General features: G+C 39.6%; 4 protein-coding genes across 4 annotated transcripts; 1 reads left to right on the top strand and 3 right to left on the bottom strand.

Moving 5' to 3' along the window:
- Positions 1-228: 228 nt before the first annotated feature.
- LOC133716457 (uncharacterized) lies at positions 229-1,302 on the bottom strand. Its single transcript, XM_062143169.1, has 2 exons — positions 963-1,302; positions 229-764 (listed from the first exon to the last, which is right to left on the bottom strand). The coding sequence occupies exons 1-2, from the start codon at positions 1,300-1,302 to the stop codon at positions 229-231; spliced, it is 876 nt and encodes a 291-aa protein (XP_061999153.1).
- Positions 1,303-4,888: 3,586 nt separating this feature from the next.
- Positions 4,889-6,226, bottom strand: LOC133716456 (uncharacterized). Its single transcript, XM_062143167.1, has one exon. The coding sequence runs from the start codon at positions 6,224-6,226 to the stop codon at positions 4,889-4,891; it is 1,338 nt and encodes a 445-aa protein (XP_061999151.1).
- Positions 6,227-7,707: 1,481 nt separating this feature from the next.
- LOC133718861 (ankyrin repeat-containing protein BDA1-like) lies at positions 7,708-9,629 on the bottom strand. The gene is made up of 2 exons (XM_062145733.1): positions 8,968-9,629; positions 7,708-8,676 (listed from the first exon to the last, which is right to left on the bottom strand). Exons 1-2 carry the CDS (start codon positions 9,577-9,579, stop codon positions 7,849-7,851), a joined length of 1,440 nt encoding a protein of 479 aa, XP_062001717.1. The 5' UTR covers positions 9,580-9,629; the 3' UTR covers positions 7,708-7,848.
- A 10,430-nt stretch (positions 9,630-20,059) lies between these two features.
- On the top strand, positions 20,060-24,163 carry LOC133716455 (uncharacterized). Its single transcript, XM_062143166.1, has 4 exons — positions 20,060-20,595; positions 20,753-21,838; positions 21,927-23,737; positions 23,829-24,163. The coding sequence occupies exons 1-4, from the start codon at positions 20,060-20,062 to the stop codon at positions 24,161-24,163; spliced, it is 3,768 nt and encodes a 1,255-aa protein (XP_061999150.1).
- The last annotated feature ends 23 nt before the right edge of the window (positions 24,164-24,186 follow it).

Genomic DNA, 24,186 nt, shown 5'->3' with positions numbered 1-24,186 from the left:
TGCAATTTTAATATTATAAAATAAAATGGTTGGAACATGAAGAAAAATTAAATACAACTTTTATTCATTACAAATTAAAGTAAGCAACCACATAATCAAAAGAAAACTAAAACAGGCCACATAATAATAATAACAAGAATAAAAAAAACAACAACATTTATTGATGAGGATTATGACATGACAATAAATTGTCAATTATTACCTCACCTAGCTAGCGTAGATATTCTCCTAGCATCGTCTATTTGACCAAACATGTTGGATAAGGTCATTTCGTAGATTATTATTTCCAACACAAGAGCGTATCTTTTGGTAACGAGACATGTATTCAGTCATTGTGATATGTCCGGTTCTTGGATTACGCGGCAAATTTGGGCCATCATATATTCTTGCCCGAGCTCTCCTCGACCTATTTGGATTCGGATCATCATCGTCGGACTCACCATTGTAGTAGTCATCTCGTTCATCCTTAACAATCATGTTATGAAGTATTATGCAAGCCAACATGATTGTCGATAATGATTCTCGCTCCCAACCTCTTGCAGGTTGCCTAATAATTGCAAATCGTGCTTGCAGAATCCCAAATGCTCTTTCGACATCCTTGCGGTACACCTCCTGCTTGGTGGAAAAGTACACTTCTACATCATTCTCAGGATGTTTGATTGATTGCACAAGTGTCACCCACTTAGGATAGATGCCATCAGCAAGGTAGTACCCAAACTCGTAAGGAGTCCCGTTGACATGGTAATTAAGTTGTGGTGCCTCACCTGCTGTTACAGCATAAAATAATGGTGAATGTCCAAGAACAGTGATGTCATTTTGGGCTCTAGGGATTCCAAAGAAAGCATGTCAGATCCAAGTGTCTGGACATGCCACAACTTCAAGAACAATGGTTGTTTTTTTTGATTTGGCACTGAAGCTGCCTTGCCATCCCACTGGACAATTTTTCCACTGCCAATGCATACAATCAAGTGAACCTATCATTCTAGGAAATCCTCGTCGCTCAGCTCTTTGTAAAAGCTTATCCAAATCTTCTGTTGTAGGAGCCCGAAGATAGCGTTCTTGATAAATGGTGACAATAGTACGACAAAATCGACTAAGGTTCTCAATGGCGGTCGATTCAGGCATACGGAATGATTCATCTAAGGAATCAGCCGAGCATGCAGTAGCTAGCATTCGAAGAGCGCATGTCAATTTCTGGTGAGGCGAGAAGCCTAGACGCCCAGCACAATCTTGTGACTGCCTAAAGTATGGGTTTGCCGTCTGGACATGCTTTAACATGCGGAGGAACACTTCACGCCTCATCCTGTAACGTCGTCTGAAAGTTTCGGCAGGGTACACAGGGTTAGCAACAACTTAATCATTTAACAACTTTTCATTCGCTATCTCGCGTGATCGGTGACCGGTAGCGCGGCCTGGAACAGAACTTCCCCATTGCGGTTGTTGATGGAGTGGGTTAGTAGCCAACCAGCTAACTGCTTCTGCCATAAGTTGTGTTGTATTTTTTCGCCTCTGCGCATCATATTCTTCATCTTCTTCGTCATCTTCCTCGTCTTCACATTGCCTCTCATTCCACTGAGAAAACCAGTTGTAATTCATTGCAAAATATAAGAAAAATTTATAAACTAAGCAAACAATTAGAGAAGAAATAGATGAGATAGTGATATATGCAATCGAAATACCTCTTTTTATTGAGGTTTGAAGCTGAAGATAGAATAGCCACGTATGCATAAAATCTAATCGAAAATCTAGGGAGTTGATCACAATGCGACACGTGGCATTCACAAATACTATCCGAAAATTTGATAAGGTCTACAATGATTAGTTTTGCCACGTCGACAGTATATCTAATTGGGAATCTAGGGATTTACTTGCGAAGGGGCACGTGACACTTAAAAATCCTATCCGAAAATGTTATAAAAAATACCACATAGATACCTCATCCAAACATACACTTTAACAAAATTAATTTTGGTCTAAATTAAAATATTATTATAATATAATAAAATGATAAATTTGAAAAACATAATTTAAAACTATAAAATACTTGAAAGGGCAAAAATTTAGCTCTGCCTTACTGGAGATGGTTCACCATTTCAAGAATAAAAAATAATATTTCTGGGACTAAATTATAGCCCTGGCCCCAATATAGCCCTCTCCTACTGGAGATGGCCTTATAATAGGTCTGCCAATGTCTATTTGGCTGAGACATATCAGAAGAGTCATATGGTGTTTTTTTTTTTTTTTTAATTATTTTTTTTTTAAATGTAAAAAAAAAAAAAAATCTAGCTATTGTGCAAGCATCGTCAAGCTATCCTTGAAACCTCACCACCAGCCGATGCCCGACAACGTCTTACTCGCCTTGCCAGAATCTCAGCTTCTGCTGAGATTTGATTCACCATTTACGACCTTGTCTGAGCGGCACCGTCATAAGGCTAAGAGCACCACCTCCTAATCTACCATCTTTCAAAGCCTCCTAAGGGCAAGTTCACCGGGCATCCTATTGCCCGGGCACCACGTCAAAAGCAGCATAATTGGTGACCCAGCTCCACTATTCACACTTCCACCGGGTTTGGGGCAAAACCACAGTGGGAGGCCCAGGTCACGAACTCGGGGACGAGGGTGACTGAGCCCGTGACCCAGGATGCCAGCCTGGCCCAACAGGAAGTAGCTCGGGGAGACGCGCCTTGGGGGGGGAGTGAGCTTCAGTTTCCTGTCTTCTAGCGGCGACACAAGCAACAGGCGCGTTGCTTTCGTTATTTTGTCGTTTTGTGGATATGTGTGGCTACGTGGCTTGTAGCCGTTGGTGGCCCTGTGCAGATTTGAATGCAACGGTCCACAGATCTGGACCGTTGCTTATGAAAGTGAAATGGATCTGACGGCTGGAGATCAAAATACCGTTTTGCAGAGGTTAAAAAAAAAAAAAAAGACCGTTAGATTTCAACGGTAACAAAAAAAAATATAACCAAAATTTTCTATAAATACCTTACCTCCTATTTTACTTCTCACACCAAAAAAATCATCTTTCTTCCTCAATATTTTTTTGTTCCTTCTCCTCAAAGCTTTCATACTCTACAATTTTTTTATTCCAATATGAGTGTACGAGGCAATACGATTGTCCAACCCGTAGGAGATCCAAGTATTGACGGGACACGTTGGCAGACTAATGAAGACATTCAATTGTGCAAGTCTTGGAGGGCTGTTAGCCAAGATCCGGCAAAGGGTACGGAACGAAGAAAAGATGATCTATGGATAGAGGTACGCCAACACTATGCCGAACATTGGGATGGATATGTCCGATCATTGCAAGCTTTTCAAGGGAGGTGGAAAACCTTGAAAGTCGAACTTTATGCTTGGCATTGTGCGTTAAGGCAAGCAAAGCTATGGTACAAGAGTTGTGCAAATATGATTGATGAGGTATGAATTTGTAGTGTAACACGAATATTAATTTTTATGATTCTTTTAGTGTATATTAAAATTTAATTAGTTGATACATCTTACTTTAAATTATTAGTTGAAATATTTTGTTGATAATTATACTTTAAATTATTAGTTGATATATTAAAATTTAGTTGATAATTATACTTCAAATTAGGACTTCATAATCATACTTTAGACTTCATTTTATTTAAATTATACATTATACTCACCTTATATTTAAATAGTTGATACATTGTACCTCTTTTATATTTGTACTAATAGATGTATACTTTTTTGTTTAAATTAAATAGCTACGTCAAGCACAAGATTTGTGGAGAGCTGCGATGACCAAATCGAAAGGAAAACCAAAAAAAGGTGATTTCATTAGTTTAGAATGTTACGAGATTGTTAAGGGGTTTCAACAATTTGATGACATTCCAAACCATTCCTCTTCGACTGGAGGAACCTCCAGGGGAGGAACTGAACGGATGCACACACAACAATCCATTCCTGATTCTCATGTCCAGTTGGACATAGATGCAGATGAGGTAAACGCCGATGCAACTCCCAATCCTTCGGTGAGGCCTCAAGGAAAGAAGGCTGCCAAAGAAGCTCTTCGGAACGGAAAGAAAGCATCTAATGATTCCAGTCCTCTGACAGCCACTGTGGAGACTATAGCAACCAACCAAACATCAATGTTGTCTGCCAAGGAGAAACGTGATGAGGAATATGCTCGACATCTCCGTGACCAACAACAACGAGATTATATACGCTTGCAATTGGATATTCAAGAGAGGGAATTCAAAAATCAAGAGAGGGAAGAGCGTATTATGGAGATGGACACAAGTAAGATGACGCCAACCAAAAAGAGTTACTGGCAAAGAAAACAAAAAAAAATTGCGGAGAAAGAAGCTGAAGATGTAACCCGTGGATCTGGCTTCCCACAACCACCATTCACCGGTGGATATTATCCACAACCTCCTTTTGTCGGTGGCTATCCACAACCTCCTTTCCCCGGTGGTTATCCACAACCTCCTTTCCCCGGTGGCTATCCACAACCACCATTCCCCGGTGGGTATTATCCACAATCTCCTTTCCCCGGTGGCTTCCCACAACCACCATTCACCGGTGGTGTCCCTTCCCCACCTTTCTCTTCGGGTGAATCCACCAACCCCAACCATATGGATGACCCCACAAACACAAATTGGATTCCTAATGAAGATGAGGATTAGGAAAATTAGGGAGTTATATATTTTAAATAATTGTATTGTTATGATTCCAATGCTTTGTTTAGCACTTATGTAATATTAGATTGATGAAATGAAAATTTATTTTAATAATACCAACAAGAAATGAAAAGCTAAATGAAACCGCACAAACATAATTAAAAACATAAAAACTAAAGTAGAAACCACACAAACATAAGATGCGAAACATAAAAACTAATAGAAAACACGCACAAATAGGAGATCTAGATACTCCTATTGCCTTGAAATTCCCAAAAGTGTTGAATGAGGTCTTCCTGAAGGTTGGAGTGACTTTGGTCAGATCTAATTTGTTGGTAGCGGTCCATGAATCCGTTCATATGATGAGCATCTCTACCAACAGGATCAAAGTCTCTACCGGTTGGTCCCTCCCATACCTCAGCAATCCTGGGCCTCATATTGTTAGCTTCCTCATCATCGGACTCCAACTCATCATCGCTGTCTTCAGGTCGTTCATTTTCGACAATCATGTTGTGTAATATAATACACGTTAACATAATGTATTGAAGGTCCTCTTTATGCCACCCACGAGTAGCTCCTCTAACAATACCAAACCTTGACTGTAATATACCAAAACATCTCTCTACATCTTTCCTATACCCCTCTTGAGCCTTTGCAAACTCGATTTCCTTGGGGCGTGTAGGATTTCGAACAGTTTTCAAGAAAGTTACCCATCGAGGATAAATACCGTCGGCGAGATAGTACCCTAGACTGTGAGCTCTGTTGTTAACTTGGAATTGGATCAGAGGTGCTCTACCGGCGGTAAGCTCATCAAACAACGGAGACTTTGCTAAGACGTTCAGGTCGTTGCATGCCCCGGGCATTCCAAAGAATGCGTGCCAAATCCAGGTGTCGTAAGATGCGATTGCTTCCAGGATGATAGTGGGGATCTGTTTCCTACCACTATATTCTCCAGCCCAACCTGTCGGACAATTCTTCCATTGCCAATGCATACAGTCGATGCTCCCAATCATTCCTGGAAAACCTCTCCTCTCAGCTTTGGCAAGAAGTCGTCTGAGGTCCGCTGCAGTAGGAGCGCGGAGGTATTCTGCTGAGTAAAGATCAACAATTCCTCGTGTAAAGTGCTGAAGGGCTGCGACGGAGGTGGATTTCGCCATCCGACAATACTCAGCACATTGATCTGCCCCTGCACCGTAAGCAAGCATTCGCAAGGCAGCTGTCATCTTCTGCTCCGGAAGCAGTCTGACTTTGCCGGTAGCATCTGACCTTTGCACAAAGTAACGATCATACTGGCAAAGGTCAGTAGATATACGCTTGAAGAGATTGAGACTCATCCTGTAACGTGTTCGGAACACCGGATCTTTGAACACTGGCCGGTCGACAAAGTAGTCGGCCAACATACCTTTGCCCCTTTCTTCTCTAAGTCGTTCCTCATTTGGTGCACGACCCGGATAAGAACCGCGCCCTCGGTGTTGGTTTCCAGATTCTTCTGCAACTGCAGCGATGACAATGGCGTTGGTGGCCATCATCTCTTCATCATCTTCATCCTGAGACCGTCGAATTTGATCCCACAAATTGTTCATTGCAACGAGGGAAATTTAGGAAATATGTAATGGTAGAGAAGTAGAAAGGGTGAAGGTTTGTTAAGCTCGAATGGTATGTGTATGTAGTGAGCGTATCATGTCTATTTATTGATTTTTTTCACACATAAAAGTGTCGGTGGGTTATCTCTCACTCATTTCAAAAAAAATTTCGGTGGTGTGCATGTGATAAAAGTGTCGGTGGATTTTAAAATATTTTCACACTTTTCAAAAAACTTGTCGGTGGTGTCAGTGGACAAAATTGTCGGTGGAGTTAAAAAAAATTTCACACTTTTCAAAAACTTTGTCGGTGGTGTCGGTGGACAAAATTGTCGATGCAAAAGCAAAAAAAATTCACACTTTTCAAAAACTTTGTCGGTGGTGTACATGATAAAAGTGTCGGTGGAGTTTTAAATATTTTCACACTTTTCAAAAACTTTGTCGGTAGTGTATATGTGATAAAAGTGTCGGTCGAGTTAAAAAAAAAAAAAAAAAAGAGTGTCGGTGGACATATAATTTGTCTACCAAAAATTTTTTTTTTGATTGCATTTTCAAATTGTTTATCAATACTATTTATTTACATCATACATTTCTCATTTTACAAAAACAAATTAATAAAATATTCGATGAACAGTAACTGACTGGTGACCCTGACCCAACGGGTGGAGGCAAAGATCCGGTGGCAGTGAATAGTGTCCTGCCCTGGTGCCCTGGTGACCGTGACCTGGTGACCCAATGGGTGAACTTGCTCTAAGAGCCTCGGGTTTCAACGGTTACTAGACACCGCATGCGCGGTGAACGATTGTAGGTCCGCTTTGAATTCGGCTGGCATATTTCCTTCGTCCTGGAAAGGCCGATTGAAGACCTCCTTTGATTTACTAGTCCTTGCTCTGAATTTCATTGAGTTAATTTTAAATCATAATTTCGGTAAGGAGGAGAGAGAGAGCTCGGTGGTGGAAGAGGTAGAAGAGGTAAGCAGAAAAAATATTATAAGAGAGAGAGAAAGAAAAAAAAACAGGGTATAATAGGCATTTTAGAACTATTAGGTGAGAATTTGAGACTGTTTAATTAGGAAGGTAAGAGACTGAATTGTTTAGAGAACAAAGTATAGATAGTAATTAGTGTTTAGTTCTAATTTATATATATTTGGGTAACAAGTTTTTTCTTCCTGTAATCGTGAGAATAATGATTCTATCAATAGCTCTTGTGGTATGAAATTTCTGTCGCCATTGCGTCGGATCATGCGATAAAGTGTTTAACAAATAGTTTGACACCAAAGATTAAGCATTGGACGACTGGCAATTAACTTCATGTCTGTGTTCACTCACGCAATAATCAAATTAGTTTTAACAGTAATGATGAAACAGTAGGGATTATTGATGCACTTTGAATAACATTAATTAAACAGCTTTTCACGATATAGATGTATAGAAACTATTACGACAATCCAATCAAGCAAATTACAGAGAAAAACACATGCTTAGTGTACGTTTTGTAATAAGTACACCAAGGCCCTTATTGATGTTTTCTTAACTAGATGAGATACAGCAACGGGTGAAGCGAATTGAAGGTGGTCACAGGTTCTGCTGTGTTACTGTCCATGTTCATGAGACACTACTGGAACCTTAATTATGTCTGAATCTGCGACGCAGCCTCTTCCCCAGCCAAATGAAAAAGCGAAGTGTGTGGATTAAAACGACCATGCCAACCAACGAAATCCAAACGTAGATGATAATATTGTAAGTAGTACTACTATAAAGCTCGAAAGCCTGATTAGGGATGATCATGATCACAACAACTAGATAGCTTAGTGCCAGGCAAGAGAGAACGATACACATACCCATTGATAAGAGCCACATACAAAGCCGGTTATGGAGAGGAAAACCGCTAATAAGTAAAAAAGTAACACTCAAAGAAGCAAGGAAGGAGATGGTATTGAAATTCATGAACAACAAGAAGATGTGATCAAGTCCAGAGTCCGTTGCACAGGCTAAAACTGCACTTCCAGCGTAACATGTCTGTGACTCGGTTGAGGAAGGACTTCCAGAACTATTAATTGTAGAATCCGTATTATTTACTTGCCAAACACCACCTGGTGGATTAACCGCAGCTTGGAAAGTCATCGTTGCAATCATGCCGGCCACAACAATCAGCACGCCACGGGTATCTTCCAGCCAATCAGTTGGGTAATTCAGGTATTTCATTAGCTTGGTCCTCCACCTTGCCTTTGACACTTTTTCCGCTGCATTGTTGTCAAGAACATTAGCACTAGTCATTCCTGGCGGTACAGATGACAATGGTTGCTGATGGTGGTGGTCATCGTTGTGGCCGATCACAATTTGTTGAAGTTCAAGATTTCTGATATCTCCTGAGTTGTGCTCCAAGACATAAGATCTGATCACATCATTTGCTTCTTCTCGTATAATAGGTATAGAAAGCAGGTACCTTATAGTCTGCACAATTTCTACGGTAGTTAAAAATTAGTTTGCTGCCTATTGAAAAATAGATCGAGGCAATTAGGCAAATTAAATTAAACTACCCTAACAGCTAATTAGCTTCCATTTTTGTGATATAAGACCTTCAGATTACTTTATCCCCTCCAATTGATTATATATGTTTTCAAGAAGAAATATCCGGTAAATATGTAAACATTTAGTAACAAAAACAACTTTCTTTTAGTAAAAAATCGGAACTTGATCGATTTCCTGAAAATACGCTAGTTAAGTTCTCCATATGTTACATACCTCAGTTTGCTTCAGAACCAAAGCCAAGTGCAGGATAGTCTGGCCACCAACAGTGTCTTTTGAGTGGAGGAATTCTGATCTTTGTTCACCCACATGTTCGACTAACAGTTTCAAGCACTCCAATTGATTATATTTAACACACAAGTGCAAAGCCGTTTCTCTTGATCTATTCAGAACCGAAACAAATATGGACTCTGGCTTTGCTCGTATCAACTTCTTGAGGACCCCAAGTCGTCCTCTCATGGCTGAATAGTGAAGCGGAATTCTGCCATCCTGATCATGAAACAAGCAGACATCGACATGATCTGCATGTAACAAAACTTGAACGATCTCCTCGTGGCCCTCGGCAGAAGCCAAGTGGAGAGGTGAGCGTCTGAAAGAGTCCAACTCCTTCGCGAGGTTGGGATTATGAGTGAGAAGGGTTCTGGTAAAGTCATGGTGGCCGAGCAAAGCAGATACATGCAAGGGAGTTTCAGTGAAAGTAGTCAAAGAAAACTTTCTAAGAATGAGTGGGCTTGTTTCGATCAATTCGTTTAAGGTAGATACGCACCCCGCAACTGATGCCTTGTAGACTAGCTTTATTGCGTCTCCTTCATCTTGTATAGTAGCCATTCTCTCTCCTTCTAACCCTATAACCAAGAAGCTTTAATTTACAATATATAGGGCTGTGCTCTGTGTTTCATTATACTGTGAAGCACATAGATACTATCATTGCCGGACCCAATTAACCCCTATAAGCAATTTTTTTTTTTACTTTGTTAAGGGGAACCCAAAGGCTTCCTAGGCTCAAGATAAACCATAAACCCCTTCAGCGCATGTGAAATGCTCCAACTGTGCATTGCAGCATAGTGCCTGGCCATTTTGACAGTTTCGGGGTTCGAACCTAGGTTGGGGAGCACACTCAACTAGGCAAGAACCACTAGGCCACTTGCAGTGGTTATAACCCCTATAAGCATAGTTATACTAGCACATATAGATGATCTAGCGTATAGATGCCCTCACAGCCCAATGTTTTCAACTCTAAAATAAAGAGATATGCCCCAATGCTTCAAATAATATATTAATATATAATACAAATTGATACGACAAGTCCCAAAGTTGCAGGCTTGCAGCAGCCAATTAAAAAGACTTTCTTTTGAACAAAGTGCTATTAAACAACATTTAATCAAAGAAGAAGACCAAATAAGGCCTACGAACTTGACTATATTTATTACCTATCAAAGGCTTCCATATTTTCAAAATGAAATAGAAGAATAGGGAGCCACAAAAGTTAATACCAGAAGAAAATTTTGATTTGTCCAGTGGAAATGAAGCACTATTAGAAAACAAAAATCAAAAGCAAATTTTTTTTTTCCTCTGTGAGTGTGTTTCTACTTTTGCGGTCTGAACAATAGTGAAATTTTCATCTTCCCTCAATTTTACAATTATTTCTTTATGTTTTTTTACCTGGTTGATTTATCTTGGGAGTTTCTATTCATACCTCCAAAATTGGTATTTGGACCTCTCCACTTAATAGACCTCCAACTTACTTTTACAAATAACCAATATGCTATCTACACCTCCCTAATTTTTCCAAAATGCCCATCATCCAATAAAATCAATAAAAGTCTTTTTTTATTTTTAGATTCTATATATTCATACCTCCAAAATTGGTAGATGGACCTCCTTCAAATTTTGAACAATTCATAATCCTAGTTTACCTTGAAAAAAAAAAAAATCTCTAGGTGGTAGTCTCTCTTTTTCAATTGATTTTGTCGCTTCTATAGTATTGTTTAGTCTTTCTTCCATGAACTTGTGCATGTGACATTGACGAGTCCTATCAAAAGCTAGCTAGGTACTATAGAACATATGAATATGCATAATCATCTTATCATTGTTCAAAGGTCAAACATAAATCCTCATATTTCTACTAGATAACGAGGTACAAATTTCTATGTAGAAAACTGACAGAAAAAGAAATTAAACAACTTAAAATTTCTATGTACTTTCCTCGCATTGTATATCGTCTTCATGGTTGTTACATTTTCTAAATCTCGTTTCTTTAGGGCGGTCAAAATGTCCTTTGGTTTCATCAAACTATTTGTCATGTTCACTAACATATATTGCATATTCTTCCTTAATTAAATAATCTCCCAGCATAAGAATGACCATGGAATGGTTGGGAATGAGGATGATTATGTACTCAACATGTCACCTCCAACACTCATTCATTTCCAACAATATTTATGCCCCTAAATGCAAATGGACACCCACATTTTTTTGTACCACTAACCCTTGGGCACTCTTTCTTTTTACTAGATCCATCAGCTTTTTCCTTGCTCTCTACATTAATCTTTTTCATATTGGTGCTGGATTTCAGAACACGCTTATAGTCACCACCCCGTTCACAACAAAATCTCAATTTAGGTCTTTTTTTCTTATTTCCAATAGAACCTGTATTAGATCTCCGAATGATAATCACCATATTATTCTTCCTACCAACAGAATAAACCCATTGAACTAATGCACCTTTACTTTCGAAAATATGCACAAACCACATATATATCATTTAGACTTTTGCATACAACGCTTAGTCCAAGTAATTCTATATGTACCCTATATATACATGTATATTGCAAGCTTTGCAAACAAACAACTCCATAATCACATATATAAATCATTTGGACTTTTGCATACAATTCTATAACTCTATAGGAGAAGGCTTACCTACATAATCTGCAACCAATTTAATTACTACAGGGCACCTATGCAAGCTCTGCAAACAACTAACTAATTACCATCAAAGGTGCTAGCCTTGTTATATAGCCATCTGATATGCCCATCATTTTGCTTTAATGTTCATCAAACATACAATTAAGGGATTGAGAGCCTAGCAATGATGGGATTTATATTCTATACTCTAAATCACAATTTTTCTTTATCTAATATATGGCATGTGCTACATCTGTATGAACAAGAGGATAAAGAGAATTTCAAATATATATATATATGATTTACACTTTTGCACAACAATTGTGAATAGTATTCAACGTCATTCACCTGATTAGTTGTAAATTGGTTGGTGTAGTCTTTTGTGGACTCTAATCTAACATTGTGTTCTTGTTGTTGTTCCTGAAAGTAAATAAACTTTGATAAAAAAAGCCAAGAGGAGAAAAATGAACGACCAAAAATAGCTAACTACAATACTTGGTAAAATTTTGAAACCAGTAGAGACCAAATAATTCTTTGTTTTCAATTCTCACAATTTGATATCAATATGATTAGAATGCTGGTGTGTAAATTCTAACTATATATATATCTGGGTTGACTAGGTATTATTCTAACTATCATAGTTTGGCTTTTGTTTTAGTTTGATTTATGTTATGCTTTCTTACTATGTTTCTTCTGGCCTTCTGGTCTTTGTGTACTGCTATTGTATTACCAAACAAAAAAAAAAAAAGTCTACCATGCTCTTCAGTCTATGAAAGTATAGTATAAGAGAATTGAAGTGGAAACAGGAAATAAAGAAATCCAACAATGAGATAGCTAGATAGCACAATAGCACCAACCTTTCAGGCCATTCAAAGATAGCACTGAAAAGCTTACAATTATAGAAGAGTAATTAAATAAAAGACCATTAAAAGTAAGATCAAACACAACTAGATCCTGGACTCCCTAAGGACAAATACGAATCCTTTTTCCCAATGGCCTGCACAAAAAAATATGGTGCCAAATCGAACCATTTAATCAAACCAAGAACCAAATTTCAAGAAATTTCAAGTTTATGAAGTGGATGCTTCTAGTTTTGAGTACAGTAGTACTAATCGAGAACATCATACCATGTAATCAAGTTGCAGAACAAAAATTTCAATTTTCTCAAATGGATGCTTCTAGTTTTTAGTAGCACTAATCAAGAAACCAGAGTTAGACATTGGTACGATACAATGGTCAGTGATGTTAGGGTTTGTGTTGGAGGAGAAGGTTTTCTCCAAGTTGAAGACTACTAGACGTATGTAAACACGAAAAATCCTGCAATGAATGAAAGAAGGACACGTGTACAAAATAATATATATTAATGAATTTGCGGGTTACAATCTCTGTAGATGCTCTTTCACAAGATTCTCCTCTGATTCGATCTCTGACGTTGATTTAATCCAAGGGTGGCGAGCACTTGATCTTGAATCAAACGGTTGCAATGTGGACTTCCTGCTATGTTGACGATTTGAGGAAGATGATTGACCAAGGGCTGTAGAAGCTTGATCTTGATCGGATTTAGGCCACGAGTGGTGTCACGTGATGAGTGTTCTTCGGCTTTGGTAGGGGATGAACCAGCACGTGTGTTTGGTGCTTGTTGATTCTCCACGAGCTTGATGAAGAACTTGTAGAGGATTTACTTTGTTGACGACTTGAAGACGACGGATGATCAAGGGCTGTAGAGGCTTGAACTTGATCAGATCACGAGCGGTGTCACGTGGCGAGTATGGCTTTTGATGGTGGATGAATCAGCACATGTGTTTGGTGCTTATTGATCCTTCGCGTGTTTGACGACTTCCGAGCTTGTAGGTGATTTCCCCTGCTTTTCTGAAGTCGGCGAGGTGAAGAGACCGGCTATTTGGCAGCTTGATGGTTCTTCACGAGCTTGGGAGACTTCTGAGCTTTGGAGAGGTTTCTTCCGTCTGCTTGCGTCCCTCTGTCTGTCGTCGTCCTCGATGGTGTACTTGACTCAAGGGCGATTGACACTTGATCTTGAGTCATATGATGGCCACGAGGGTTGACACGTGACGAGTGCTTTGGCTTGAGGTTGGTGACGAACCGGCTATTTGGCAGCTTGAAGGCTCTTCACGCGCTTGAGGACTTATGAACTTTGGGAGTGATTTTTCTCTCCTTCCGCTGAAGTCCTTCTCTTGATTTGAGATGGGCTATTTATAGTGTCAGTGCCTCTCTCAATTTGGAATGCCTTGATGACACGTAATTAATTGTATTTTCCTTAATTACGTAATCAAATCAATCAGCCCTAATTAACTGATTTAATCACGATTATTAAGGAATTATCCAATCAATTTGATGGCTGATTTTAATTGTATTTCATTAATAGCATAATCAAATCAATCCGCTTTAATTAACTGATTTAATCATGACTATTAAGGAATTAGCCAATTAATTTGATGGCTGATTTTAATTGTATTTTATTAATAGCATAATCAAATCAATCAGCTTTAATTAACTGATTTAATTACGACTATTAAGGAATTAGCCAATTAATTTGATGGCTGATTTTTGTCTTGATTATCAATTTAAATAAATTGATATTTAATCAGCGGACGAGATTTAATGCTTGATTTTATTCGGAATCAATTAATTTGATTAATCCGCTTTAATATCAATTGATTTAGCCGGAGCAAATTCATTTATTGCCGTCGAGCCTTTCATGTATCGCCAAGTGTCATTCTCTGAGTCTGCGTGATTTTGCTGACTCACAAGCCACGTGGACAATTTGCGGGACCCACATGCTGACTAAATTTGTTCGGTCATAATTTCAAGTGGTGACCGAATTATTTAATGAATTTTATTTTCATTAAATTTTTGGTGTCTACAACGTAAGAAGAGACATTTTCTCCCCCCCCCCCCTTTTGTGTCTTTGTTGGTAATTTGACATGGGTTGACAAAGTCAACTATTACTTGAAAAAAAGAGAGGTATAAATACCAATTTTGGAGGTATGAATAGAAACTCCCTTTATCTTTAAATGTTTGAGCTTAATTATCAGAATATCAAAACGAAAAACCCACAGATAGGGTTGTGAACCGCGTCTAAGAGAAAAAGTGGGCGACCCCCTCCTGTCCGGCGGCGTGCCCCTACGCCGTCGTCGGACGGGCTATTGTCTACTCTGCGTGAGTTGGGAGAGAGGCCGGATCCCGGTGGATTTCAGTGAGGAGAGGGTGAGGAAGACCGCATCTGTTGGCTGGCACGGGCTCGCTCTGCGATGGCTTCTTCGACAGACGAGATCTGCATCTTGGAGGCACCCAGGCGGTGAGGCTTCCGGCGCGGCGTGGCCGGGGGGTCATCGGTACGACCTGATCTGGGTTGGATCGTCAGATCCCGATCCGAGGGGTTTTCTGCATAGCTTGGCTCCGATCTGGAAGGACAGAGGCCAGATCGTTAACGGAGAGGCCAGATCGTTAACGGAGAGGCCAGAGCGTTAACAGCGTTCTAGAGAAAGCGGCAGGGCAGCGCTGTGCAGGTCCCTGCAGGGGTGGCTGCGGTGGAGTTGGGCCAGGCCCGAGTGGTGGTTGGTGGGCTTCCTCTACCTTGGATTGTTGTTTGGGCTTGGGCTCCCTTCGTGGGCCCGGCTTCGGCTAGCTATGCTATTTATGTTTGTCATTTTATTTTTGCTTGTTTACTGCTTATAATAAGTCACTGCCAGAGGTTGGTAGGACGAGATGGGCTTCGTGCCGGTTTATGCACTTGGTGTGCCTTGTCTGCTCTAGGTAGGCGGCGAGTTCCTTGCATTAGTAAATGGTCGCAACCTCCTAGTGGCAGTAACGTGTCTGTTCTAGGTAGGTGGCGAGTTCCTTGCTTGGTCAAATGGTCGCTGCCTCCTAGTGGCTGGGTGAAACTCAGTGTCACTGGATTTATTTTCCAGTGGCAACATGATGGGAAAGCTGTTTGTATGGAAATTATGCTATGCTGTAATCGAGTTGCAGATCGAGTTATCTTTCCGTTGTGTCACTGCTGTAAAGCAAATAGAGTCGCCTGTAGAGCGCTCTTTGCTAGTTGGTGCGTAATTGAATACAATTGTTTAGTAGAGAGTCATGATATTATTTCAGGATGTTCTCTAGGTGCCTATTGTAATCAGGGGTTTAGGCTCAATGTCCCCCCTTGTATTCGACAGTTTCATTAATCAAAGCTTGAGGGCAGCCGCACCAGCCCTTTATTCAAAAAAAAAAAAAATGTTTGAGCTTTGTTTTTTTTTTTTTGCTAAGATCGTAAAGTGATTGTATATTTTTTTTTTTACTAAATACTTACTCAAATTGTTATGAATTTCAATGTTTAGTTGTTTACAAGTTGTGCTAATTAAACAACGAATTGTCTCTAATTTTCTTGTTTAAATTTTTTAATATATTTTTCATTACGCCCCCATATAAATTAAATCCTGCATCCGCCACTGGATGCTATACAGATAAGGATGGGATAGAACTCTACATATCTATCGAAACTTCTTAAAAGGGGGAGATATTGGGAGATTTTAAAAAATTATATTATTTTTGAAAGAGTCAATTGATTGGAATTATATATAAATACATATGAATGTCAACTTTATCTACATAAAAAAAAAAGACTCTAGGTGGTTGAAAAGCTATTTGCTGGTCTACGAAAGTGCAATAATCAAATCAAGACATATAACCCATATAATAAGAATTGTAGTGATGAATATGATAGTTATAGATCTCTTTAGAGTTGCCGACTATTTTCCCTATAAGGAGATATATAATAAGGATGAATCCAACTGAATGACGGATTATGTACTTCTCCATAATGATTATAGCCATAAGGGATAGCCAAATTGATTATTACCTTCATGAGATTCATTTGAGGTCCCACTGGGCTATGTGCCTAAACTGATAGAGTCAAAACTTAAAGTAAACGAAGAAACATCAAATGAGGTACTTTGATCATTAGTTGCACCTCTAGTCCTCCTCCCATATAAGGTCTTCTCTTGAGCACCATGACCAGCTGTTCTAGCTTCGTGGTCTTCATCTTCGGTGACATGATCCAAATTACCTTCAACAGGTAAATTCAATCCTCTATCCATAGAAGATTGTCCATATTCATATCCTTTACGTCCACCACCTGTTCCGCTTCCACCATCTTTATCATCATCAGAACTATTCGGAGTTGCTATATCGCCCCACTCATCATCATGATTCATGAATTCTCCTTGTTCAGATTCATGTTCAGGGAATTTTTCCTCACATGGATTCCACTTCTCACTCGAATTTCCCTCAAAGGGAATATTCCTCACCTAAATTTGCTTTCAAAAGATTTCTCCTCACCATATTCGCCTTGAGGAGATCTCTCCTCACATAGATTTGGATTTAGAGAATTAGTTCTCATCTAGAATCGCCTTGAGTTTATTTTTCCTCACCCAGATTCACCTTGAGGGGATTTCTCCTCACCAGATTCGCCTTAAGGGGATTTCTCCTCACCCAAATTCCCCTTGAAGAGATCTTTTCTCACAGAGATTTGCATTAAAGAAATATTGAGTTTTTTTTATTTTTTATATAAAATTTTATAGACATTTCTTCATTTTATCGAGTATATACCCCAAATATCTAATATATCGGGGATATTTGATCATATCTGAGAAATTTCGCAGAAACGGTAGAAGATAAGATATTTCCCCCTAACATATATCGGTCCCTCCAAAAAATGAGATATCGAGGGATGTATCGGAAATATCGCAGATATTTCAATCCTTGTTTCCAACAAAGGATTCAAATATCCAAGGTTTTAAATATCGGTATCGTTGTATATATCGGTACTTTGAAAAAGGGAGATGTCGGAAATATCGGGGATATATCGGGGATACAGGGTAAGAAAAATGTCGTTTTTGAAAAAAGTAAATTTATTAGAAATTTAGAACTACATATAAATACATATGAATGTTAACTTCATCTACATCCAAAAAGAGACTCTAGGCGGTTGAAAAGCCGCTCGCTGGTCTACGAAAATGCAATAATCAGACCAAGACATATGACCCATATAGTGCGAATTGTAGTGATGAACATGATAGTTATAGATCTCTTTAGAGCTGCCGACTGTTTCTCCTATAAGGGGATAATAAGGATGAACCCAACTAGATGACTGATCATATACTTTTACATATTGATTATATCCATAAGCATCATAACCAAATTGATTGTTGCCTTCATGAGATTCATTTGAGATCCCACTGCGCTCTGTGCTTAAACTGATAGAATCAAAACTTAAGGCAATTGAAGAAACATCAGATGGGGTACTTTGATCATCAGTTGCACCTCTTGTCCTCCTCCCATATCGGGTCTTCTCTTGAGCACCATGGCCAGCTGTTCTCACTCCGTGGTCTTCATCTTGGGTGGTATGATCAAAATTACCTTCACATGTAAATTGGAATCCTCCATCCACAGAAGATTCTCCATAGTCATATCTTTCACCTCCACCACCTATTCCGCTTCCACCCTCTCCACCATCATCAGAACTATCTGGAGTTGCTGTACCAACCCACGCATCATCACTATCTGAATTATCTTCTGGGTTTTTAACAACTTCTTCAGATAAGACTCTCTCTACGTTGATTCCAGCATTAGTTGCAGTTTCTACAACTTGTGGAAGAGGTCTTCCAGCTTCATCATCAAGGTGTGCAGGCATAATCCAATCATGAAGTGGATCAATGCCATTATCAAGCGGCTCGCTTGCAACATGAAGTAGATCTATATAGTTGTTTTCATTGACCACATTATTCTTTGCCTGTTTATCTCGCAGCCGCAGCTTCATGTTGTAGTAGCAGTATACAAGCTTTTCCAACTTCTGATATGCCAAACGGTTCATTTGCTTGGTATGAACCATCCATTACTACTTTTAAATAATTGGAGCTTTTTTATCATCAGTATTATCACCAATAGAGATTGTCTAGGCAATTAGGCATGAACCAGCTTTCTAAGGCTTCACCATAATTTAAAATCAATAAAAAGAGACAAACATAAGCACCTATCTGCCCCTCTTGTCCGAATGAGTGTAAATAAACAATAGTCACTAGTCAGCAATCAAAGACTATAAGCCCCAAAGGGAAAAAAAAAAAGCAGCCATATTTTTACCTCAAATTTTACAGATATTTCTTCACTTTATCGGGGATATATCGTAAATATCTAATATATCGGGGATATTTGACGATGTCGGAGAAATTTCGCAGAAACGGTGAAAGATAAGATATTTACCCCTCTAAATATATCGGTCCGTCGAAAAAAGGAGACATCGGGGGAGATATCGGATATATCGCAGATATTTAAAACCTTGCAAATATCTGTGATATTTATGATATATCCTCCGATATCTCCCTTTTTGGAGGGACCGATATATCATAAGGAAAAATATCTTATCGTTCACTGTTTCTGCGAAATTTCCCAGATATCGTTAAATATCCTCGATATGTAAGGTATTTAGGATATATCTTGATAAAATGAAGAAATATTTATAAAATCTGATTAAAAAACAAAAAATAGAAAAAGGAAAACTTAGTTAGTTACAGATAAACATATATTATGGAATATGGAGATTATGTGAGGGTGTAAAATTTTAACAAAGGTTTCTAGTCATGGTATGACATTTTAAAGAGGCAAATTAAACTATTTGGGAAAAACATCAAGAAGTGAAACTTCTGAAGGGAGATTTGGGTGAAGAGAAATCCCCTTAAAGTGAATCTGGGTGAGGAGAAATCCTCTCAAAGCGAATCCAGGTGAGAAGTAATTCCCTAAATGTAAATATATGTGAGGAGAGATCTCCTCAAGGCGAATATAGGTAAGGAGAAATCTCCTGAAAGCCAGTCTGGGTTAGTATTCCCAAATAGTTACAGATAAACATATATTATGGAATATGGAGATTATGTGAGGGTGTAAAATTTTAACAAAGGTTTCTAGTCATGGTATGACATTTTAAAGAGGCAAATTAAACTATTTGGGAAAAACATCAAGAAGTGAAACTTCTGAAGGGAGATTTGGGTGAAGAGAAATCCCCTTAAAGTGAATCTGGGTGAGGAGAAATCCTCTCAAAGCGAATCCAGGTGAGAAGTAATTCCCTAAATGTAAATATATGTGAGGAGAGATCTCCTCAAGGCGAATATAGGTAAGGAGAAATCTCCTGAAAGCCAGTCTGGGTTAGTATTCCCTTCAAAGGAAATTTGAGTGAGGAGTGGAATCCAGGTGAGGAGAAATTTCCTCAAGACAAATCTGAATGAGGAGAATTCATAATGGAGCAATTTCAACAAAAGAAAATGACCAATACCTGTTTTTTTTTTACCTAGTTTCTCGGAGCTAGGGTTGCAATCGGAAACCTAGGGTTTCTTTGATCTAAAAGATTCTAATGGCCATGAACGTTCTGTTCTGGAATTGTCGAGGGATTTGTAATCCTTCCACTAGGCGTGCTTTGAAGATTTTAATCTCACAGCATAATCCGAAATTGGTGTTTCTGATTGAAACGAAAATCAGAGATAAAGAGGAGTTCGACAGACTACAGTGTAACCTAGGGTTTGATCATGCAGAGGGCGTGATGAGCGTTGGGCAGGCTGGTGGACTGGGTTTATTCTGGAATGACGAAGTAAAGGTCAAAATACGGCAGCTTTCTACTGCCCGTTTTATTGATGCAGTGGTAGATGAAGGAGATGGCTTCTTGCGGTGGCGGTTCACGGGGTTTTACGGCAACCCAGGTGCAGCAGATCATCATGAATCCTTGGATCTTCTCAGGGCTTTGAGTGATGATGACAGTTTACCGTGGGTTGTGTTTGGAGACTTTAACGAGATCTTGTTGGCCTCAGAGAAGCTGGATGGTAGGCCACGACCGGAGAGTCAAATGCGAGGTTTCCGGGAGGCGCTGGGGTATGCGGAATTGGTGGACCTATGGTATTACAGATCAATTTACTTGGAGTGATTCGGAGACGAAGGTTAGGTTGGATAGGGTGGTTGCTACGGCGGCGTGGTCAAATAGTTTCGGCCATTCTCGGGTGATCCATTTGCCGCCTAGCAAGTCGGATCATATCCCTATTTTGCTTTGTATCAGTGCAGTTCCGATTGTTCAGAGGAAGCGATATCACAGGTTTAAGTTTGAATCATTGTGGTTGAAGCATGATGGTTGTCATGAGATCGTTCAGCAACAGTGGCAACGTCTAGCTCTGGGACAACCAATGTTTCAGGTTTCGAAGAAGATTGCATGGACCAGTATTGCGTTAGATGATTGGCAACGCAGTGTGTTTGGTGACCGACAGAAAGCAATGTCGGAGACTCGTTCACGGTTGGAGGAGCTGTTGTGTATGTCAGTGACTCCGGAGGTATTGGCTGAGAGGGGTCATTTGATGGAACGCTTGGAAAGGCTGCTGTCAGAAGAGGAATTATATTGGAGTCAGCGAGCTAAGGTTTCATGGCTCAAGGAGGGAAATCGTAATACTGGTTTCTTTCATCGTAAGGCTTCTAATAGAAAAAGCAAAAATTTCATTAGAGGCCTTTATGATGAGGCAGAGAACTGGAAAGAAGATGATGATGGTCTGGAAACTGTTGTTGTGAACTATTTTGAGAAAATGTATAAGGCAGGAACTATTGATGGTGAGGCTTTGGAGGAAACTCTTCAGGCTATTTCTCCTTCAGTTACAGAAGAGATGAATATTACGGTATGTTCCCAATATAGCTGTAAGGAAGTGAATGAGGCTTTGTTCCAAATGTACCCTACGAAGTCGCCTGGACCGGATGGAATGCCGTCGCTATTTTTCCAACATTATTGGGAGAGTATAGGTGATGACATCACTGCTGCAGTACACAATTTTCTACAGACTGGTCAGTTGCTAAAACAGATCAATTTCACGCACATTTGTTTGATTCCTAAAACTGCTAATCCTGAGACTATGGCAGATTTAAGACCAATTGCATTGTGTAATGTCATTTACAAGTTGTGTTCGAAAGTTATTGCCAATAGGTTAAAGTTGATTTTGCCTCAGATTATATCATCTTTTCAGAGTGCTTTCATTCCAGGCAGGTTGATAACTGACAATACGTTGGCAGCCAATGAGCTAGCTCATTTTATTCATAATAAAAGAGCAGGGGAGGAATTTATGGCATTGAAATTGGACTTGAGTAAAGCCTATGACAGATTGAAGTGGGTTTTTTTTACAGAAAGTCATGGACCGTATGGGGTTTGCTCATAGTTGGGTACAGATGATTATGCAGTGTGTTTCTTCTGTCAGATATTCTTTTTTGGTACCGGGAAAGCCCAGGGGCTATGTGGTACCTTCTAGAGGGTTGCGACAAGGAGATCCTTTATCACCATATTTGTTTCTTCTCGGAGCAGAAGGTCTCTCTACTTTATTAAAGACAAAGGCTGATCTAGGTGTGTTGCCAGGTATTTCTATTTGTGAAGGCGCTCCCATGGTTAATCATCTTCTTTTTGCAGATGATAGTATATTGTATGCTACTGCTAATTTACAGGCTTGTCATGAAATTAGTAATGTATTGAAGGTGTATGGAAAAGCATCTGGGCAGCAAGTTAACTTCCATAAGAGTTCTGTTATGTTTAGTAAAAATGTGGATCGTGCTACTCAGAATTTGCTTGCTACATTTTTGGGAGTTAATGTAGTGGAATCCCATGAGAAGTATCTTGGTTTGCCTACATATGTTGGAAGGAATAAAACTAGTACTTTTCAATATATTCAGGAGAGATTGGATCAGAAACTTCAAACTTGGCAGGGTCGGCTTCTTAGTGGTGCTGGCAAAGATATTCTGATCAGGGTGGTAGCTCAATCTTTACCTACATATGCTATGAGCTGCTTTCAATTAACAAAAAAATTTTGTGATGATCTTCAACAGAGATGTGCTAGATTTTGGTGGGGAGGCTCTAATGAACAAAGGAAAATTCATTGGAAGTCTTGGCAATTTCTTTGCCGGCCAAGGAAAGAAGGAGGATTGGGTTTCCGGGATTTATGTGCTTTTAATAGGGCTATGTTAGCAAAACAGGGCTGGAGAATTGTTCAACATCCGAATTCATTAATTGCCAAAATGTATAAGGCCATATACTTTCCAAATTCTTCTTTTTGGGAGGCTGCACCTCATCATTCACCTTCATTTTCTTGGCGGAGTATTTATGAGGCTAGAAGTGTTCTTGTCAAAGGGGCACATTGGCAAGTAGGAGATGGGAATGATATCTTGCTTTCTGACCCATGGCTACCTAGAGCGGCACCTTTTCGCTTATTACTAGTTCACAGAGGTAGAGATCCTCTTTGGAAGGTCAATCACCTTTTGAATGATGAGGGTTGTTGGAATGAAGCATTGATACAACAGGTTTGTCATGTTGATGATATCCCTTTTGTTTTGTCTATTCCTTTGAGTAATAGAAGGGTTCATGATCGTTGGGTGTGGCACTTTGATTCCAAAGGGTTGTTTTCAGTTAAGAGTGCGTACAGGCTCTTAATGGAGGAGGAAATAGTACAAGAGGTGCCTTTGCAGACGCAAGATTTATGGAAAAAGCTATGGTCTACCAATGTACCAGGTACGGCAAAAAAATTTCTATGGAAGGTGTTGAACAATTGTTTACCTACTATGGATAGATTGATTGAGAAACAGGTTCCTCTGGAGGTAAGACCTTGTGTTCTATGTGGAGTGGGGGAAGAGACAATTGAACATATATGTAGGCTTTGTCCGTATGTCAGGGGAGTGTTGGATGCCGTGCCTGGGGTGGTACGGTCGGCTTACTCTCCTGCTGCTAGGATGGTGCAGTTTTTGGAGTGGATTCGGGGTTGTGCTTCTCAATTGCCTTCCAAGTTATGGGCAACTTTCGTTTATATTTTGTGGGGTGTTTGGAGGGAGAGAAATAATAGAGTGTGGGATAACAAGAGTATGGAGGTGAACCAGGTTGTGCTGCTATTGTCGACTCGTTTCCAGGAATACCAGAGGTATAAGGGCAAGAGCCAGGGTGGAGGGAGTCGGCGTGTAGTCCCTTGGAAACCTCCGAGTACAGGGTGGGTGAAGATTAATGTTGATGGTGCATTTCATAAAGATACTGGTACTGGGGGGGATTGGAGTCATTATCCGTGATGATATGGGGAAATGTTTGGGAGGTTATTATGCTCCAGTATCTCATGTCTCTTATCCAGAACAGGTTGAGGCATTAGCTGGGAGGGAGGCTGTCTCACTTGCTATTCAGCGAGGTCTCTCTACGGTTACTTTTGAGACTGATTCTCTTACTCTTTTTCATGCAACAAAGCAGAGAGTCATTCCCCATACTTTCTTCATTGGTCGTGTGTATGATGACATTATCTTTCATCTTCAACAGATGCTGGGTTCTTACTTTACTCTTGCTTATCGTCAAGCCAATGTTGTGGCTCATACTTTACCTCATTTTGCTTGTTCTTCTTCTAGTTCTTTATTCTGGGGCCTAGAGCCTCCAACTTGTATTGTTGATGTACTTTCTAAGGACTTTACCTCCTGATTTATTTGAGTTGACAGTTTCTC

Source organism: Rosa rugosa, chromosome 6 (assembly GCF_958449725.1).
Source record: "Rosa rugosa chromosome 6, drRosRugo1.1, whole genome shotgun sequence".
Taxonomy (NCBI): domain Eukaryota; kingdom Viridiplantae; phylum Streptophyta; class Magnoliopsida; order Rosales; family Rosaceae; genus Rosa; species Rosa rugosa.
Note: the sequence above shows the minus strand (reverse complement) of the source record. Positions and strands in the feature narration are given on the sequence as shown.